The sequence below is a fragment of the Mugil cephalus genome, chromosome 8, assembly GCF_022458985.1.
Source record: "Mugil cephalus isolate CIBA_MC_2020 chromosome 8, CIBA_Mcephalus_1.1, whole genome shotgun sequence".
NCBI classification, from domain to species: Eukaryota; Metazoa; Chordata; class Actinopteri; order Mugiliformes; family Mugilidae; genus Mugil; species Mugil cephalus.
This window is the reverse complement of record NC_061777.1, coordinates 18902844-18907878: the sequence shown is the minus strand read 5'-3', so window position 1 is coordinate 18907878 and position 5035 is coordinate 18902844. Positions and strand designations below refer to the sequence as shown.

At 40.7% G+C, this 5035-nt stretch overlaps 1 protein-coding gene across 1 annotated transcript; it reads left to right on the top strand.

Annotated features, from left to right (window-relative positions):
* The first annotated feature begins 484 nt into the window (after positions 1–484).
* bnip3la (BCL2 interacting protein 3 like a) lies at positions 485–4708 on the top strand. Its single transcript, XM_047592557.1, has 6 exons — positions 485–637; positions 1699–1969; positions 2056–2137; positions 2221–2327; positions 2429–2578; positions 3230–4708. Exons 1-6 carry the CDS (start codon positions 586–588, stop codon positions 3276–3278), a joined length of 711 nt encoding a protein of 236 aa, XP_047448513.1. The 5' UTR covers positions 485–585; the 3' UTR covers positions 3279–4708.
* Positions 4709–5035: the final 327 nt, after the last annotated feature.

Sequence of the window (5035 nt, the reverse complement as noted above, 5' to 3'; positions counted from 1 at the left end):
TTTTTGACAGTTAAATTATTATTATTGCAGTTAAGATACAACTTGGATAAGGAAATGCAAAAGAAAATAAAACCATCTCACTTTAAAACATGCATTCCATTATTATCTATCAATTTAAACTTTATTTATACAGCACTTTTCCTACAAAAATGCAACTCAAAGTGCTTCACACTAATAAAAACATAAAACATTACAACACGTTGTAGAGTAATTCATAACCCACCATGTACAGTATATTAGAGACCCACCCTCTATGCTGTTATCCCTACAAATTGACAAACCTTTCTGCTCACATTAATAGTTAATGTATATTGCCCAGCAGGTACTTGATGAGGAAGACAAATAAGTAGTTTGTTTGTTGCTTCTGTACAGATATTGTGAGTCAATTCTACTCTTCATTCAGAATTTTGTAGTAAATACATGTGCAGCAAATTGTTGTTGTGACTTTTGACAGAGTAACGCCCGCCATCACTGCTCTAGAGTCTGTTATTGGTCTGGAGGTCTGGACTCTGGGCAGGTTGCGCGCTTGCGCACATCGCAGTTTGTCTGCGTGTCATGTTGAACGCTTAAAGCTGGGTAGTCAACATGTCCACCTCTGCAGCTCAACAAAACAATAACGAGGAACCCGGGCTTCACGGTACGTGCTCCCCCTCGCGTTTCTGCGCTCCGCGTCACAAATACTACTTTACACACACTTCACGAATGCGTGTTTTCACACGAGCATTGTTCTAAAGGAGGTTTTATTTTAAAAGTTACATACATGGAATTTCCTCGTCTTCTGGGGAGGGGTGGAGGCTGGTGTTGTTTGACGTAACTGCGCGACAGCCAATCGCGTTGTGGGATATGATTGATTGATGCGCTGGTAACCAATCACAGACAAGGGTCGGCAGGGGGCGGGCTCTAGCCAAATGAAAACAAGTTTGGGACAATAGCCGAAATATGTTGATTTTATTTCTCGTTTTTTTTTTCATTGATGATAATACTCTGTGTCTCTCCGACTCTGCGTGCACGTATTGTCTTTTTTTACTGAACAGGCCAATGTTTTAATAATTATATGTCGGCTAAAAACACAGATGCTCGGATGTTTTCCCCTCAGTCTCTTTAAATAAACAGCTGCTAAAACACGTTTAAATAGGCGAACATGTTATTTGAATCGATGGGCAGTATAGATAAGTGCCCAAACATTAGCTCGGACAGAAAAGTGGGACGCGTGTCGCTTCCTGTGTGACAACATCACAGCTGGAACAGCGACATGTCTGGGCACATTGTCTCAACCTGGACTCCACAGTTATGCAAGACCTCACGCCAGAGCACCGCTGTTGACCTACTAATGCGCAGTCGGAACGACAGAATCATATTTTATTTTGAGAAATCCCAAAGCAGGAGAAGGGCGTCTCATGTTAGTCACAAGGTTTACATTCTGTGTTCATCCAAGCCCTCAAGCATTAGAGGATTACATAACTCCCTCCCATCTAGAAAAGTGCAAGCTGTTTGTGGGGCAGTGGCACAGAGAAATGCATGATATCATGGATGCACTGCACTGGCAGTTCATTTAAATGCACAGAGCGAGTGGTGCAGGAAATGTAGGTCAGCTGTTTCCATTTGAAAGAGGCGTATTTCTGTGTAGGATGCTCTTTAAAACCCATCAAGTCTCATATCCATTTTTGCACCTCATTGTTTTTTTGTTTTTTTTTTAAGGCTCCTGGGTAGAACTGGAGCTGAATGGGAATACAGGGGTCCAGGGCAGGCAGCCTGACCTGCCAGTGACACCCGCTGCAGACCACATAAACGCAAATGCTGGCATGAGTCAGACGCTGGTCACTCTTGACGTGGTGCCTGAAGGTGATGAAACCCTGATTGGAGGACTGGAGCATGTGCCGTCATCCTCCTCCATCCACAACGGAGACATGGAAAAAATCCTCCTGGATGCACAGCATGAATCCAGCCCAAGTAACTCCTCCTGCGATAGGTAAGAATGAAGGTCGTTATTTATTATTGATCAGACGAGCGTCTATTGTAAGAGAGATATTTTTAAATCTCATTCTATTGATCCAGTCCTCACAGGCCACCAAGTCCAGAGCAGGACGAGGGTCAGATAACTTTTGATGTTGAGATGCCAAGCCCGAGAGCTAGTTCGGTAAAACTGAATATTTAATTCTAAAGTTCGAAACCCTTTCATGTTTCTTCATTCATCTGATTGCTTCACTTTGACTTTTGCAGTCGGAGGAAGATGGTCTAGAGAAGGACAGAGAGGAAGACATCTTGATGAACAAAGAAGTAGAATGGGCCCCTGACTGGTCCAGCAGACCCGAAAACATTCCACCAAAGTAAGTGGACTGTCCGTTATTAATCGAGGCACATCTTTGTGTTGTCATCAATTATGTTGCGAAATATGTTTGCAATCATTTTTGTTAACTCCTCTGCTTAGGGAGTTCCACTTCAGGCACCCCCGACGTTCAGTATCTCTTAGTATGAGGAAGAGTGGAGTCATGAAGGATGGCGGCATCTTCTCTGCTGAATTCCTCAAAGTGTTCATCCCTTCCTTGCTCATCTCACACATCCTGGCGCTTGGCCTCGGGTAAGTCCCAGTTCCCTCAGGTTTGTCTTGCAGAGCACTGCATTGCGTCCCCTGCTGGGAAAACTGCATCAAACATTTTTGGTTGCTTGCATAAATTTTCTACTTCACCGACTCATTATGTGCCACTGGGAGGGACCGTGACATTGTTAATTTATAAGCGCACTGCTGCTTTATAAAACGTGGAACAAGATGCAACCTGCTCACAGGAATATAGGAGGAACCGGGCACTGTATGTAAAGATAGAAAAACTGTCCATGAACTGTTCGTGCAAAAGGAATTTTGTAAACCCTGTGTTATGACTCTGTTGAGTGGAACCGAGGCGTTCAGGTGACAGTAAAGGCATGGACGCTGGGAAAGCTCTTATCCGTCTCTCAAAGAGGCTGTACCCTTACACATGACTTTAAGCCCTAATCCAATTGAAATGTTATTTATATAAAAGCAGCAATGTACAGTTGTGAAGAATGCAGAAAGTTGACTTTTTCCACTATTAATTTGCTACCGTCCAGTGGGACTTCTGTTTGTTTATGAAAATGTGTACCTTGATTAAATTAAGCATTTATGTTTTATCTTAGGTTTTCATATCTTTCATTGTTTCCAAATTGTTACCAACTGGTTTAATTTCATGCGTTTTCTTGATGTTTTTTTTCCTAGGGTGTATATTGGGAAGAGAATTGCCACAGCCTCCGCCAGCTCTTACTGAATCGAAAATGAAGCAGTGCCTGGATGTTCTCCTGTCTCCCAAGTCTCTCAACCTTCCTATTGTAGTCACGCTCTGTCTCTGCATCTATTGTATGCCCACATTTCCTGTCCAGTCAGCATTAAATTAGGTCACATTGTAGATGTAGCTAGACACATTGCGTAATGTGGTTGCACTCCGTCAGACGATGACACAGGGAAACATCGCACACACAGTTGTCACCGGTCCAAGTCTAGTAGATGCAAAATATGTGAATTTGATGTCAGGTGGCTTCAGGGTTGACATTTCTTTATTTTGTTTTCATGTCATGTCTAAAGAAATCTGGCCTTCTCCCAAGCTGCATTTCTCCTCTGGTGTCCTATAGGAGGCAGAGTTGCTGAATCTTCGCTATAGTTGCAATAAACTAATTTGATTGGCTCTGGGAACAGAAGGGACTTTTATCGCCTTAATTTAGTGAACTCAACATTCAAGGTGCAGTGAAACGAGGGCCGGGGACAAATGACGCTGCACAGTGGGATCAGTTTTTTTTTTCAATTCTGCACAGTTTTGAGAATAGAAGTTGCATCTTGAGTGTTTCTTTTAAAAGCTTTGTTTTCTTTTCGAGGTTGAAAAGCTTAAACATTTATCTAGTATGTAGCTCCAGACCTTTAGTGAGGTTGTTAGAAGTATATTATAATGCCAGAAAGCATTATGCCAGGCCATATGCTATTTTCATTTCTTCTTGCCTACATATCTTTAACAAATAATATAGAAGCAATGGCAAAGTGCCAAATGTTTATCATTCACCACTGCACATTGGTGATTTATCTTAGACTGTTTTATTTTATATATGTTTAGGTATTTAAAGATGTAGATGTGAAAAATAACTTAAGCTGTGATCTGCCCCATGTAACAAGACATCTGTCGACATTGTATAATTTGTATACATTGATAAGGATGCATATTATATCTTATGCATTGTGGCAGTGTAAGTAATGTCTTTTTGCTGTTGTTTAATTGCTGAAGCTTCAGTGGCAGAAACCACCACCACAGAGGAGATTTCTAGGGGCCTCATTTAAGAGTGTCATCTGACTTTTATCTAGATTTCACTGTACAATGATTTCGCACAAAATGATTCAATAAATAGCGTACAGTGTCTGTGGAACTTGCAGAAAAATGATTCCCTGAAGAAAACGCATGCATCTCTGTATATTGATGCCGACTGAAAGGTTCTTCTGTCAGTCTTTGTAAATTGATGACTTTATGATTATGTGAAAAATCATTGAAGATAATGTACAATATTGGCAATATTGGTTTGAACGCACTCTAGGCTTCAAAGCATTGTGTAACTCATACTAACTCATAAACTGTACATGTCATGATAGCAGGCTTATGTACAGTTGATCAGTGTGCAATACAGAGCGTTTTGGAATTTGAATAAAGTTTGTACTGTATACAGTGGCTGACACATAAATACAAAGGGAGTGAATGGAGCTTTAATAACCTAACATTATTTACACGATTACTAATAAAAGGCACATATCATCGTTATGGGCTTCTGCATAGCTTTCTGCATTGATTTGAATAGACTTTGTATTGAATACAGTTGTCTATGGAAGTTCATTTACATGATATTATTAACAAAGAAAGTGCACAACATAGCAATTATGAAAGAAAAGGTGTGTTGTTTTTGGACTCTATAAATCACTCTTTACAACATTTCTTGGGCAACCACATACATACACTAAAATGTGTGTCTTTTTAAAATCCTATTTCATATG

Excerpts from the sequence above, each read along its gene's own strand:
- bnip3la (XM_047592557.1), top strand. The coding sequence starts at position 586 with ATGTCCACCTCTGCAGCTCAACAAAACAATAACGAGGAACCCGGGCTT. Across the intron at positions 638-1,698 it reads CGAGGAACCCGGGCTTCACG|GCTCCTGGGTAGAACTGGAG; the intron begins GTACGTGCTCCC and ends TTTTTTTTTAAG. Across the intron at positions 1,970-2,055 it reads AGTAACTCCTCCTGCGATAG|TCCTCACAGGCCACCAAGTC; the intron begins GTAAGAATGAAG and ends CTATTGATCCAG.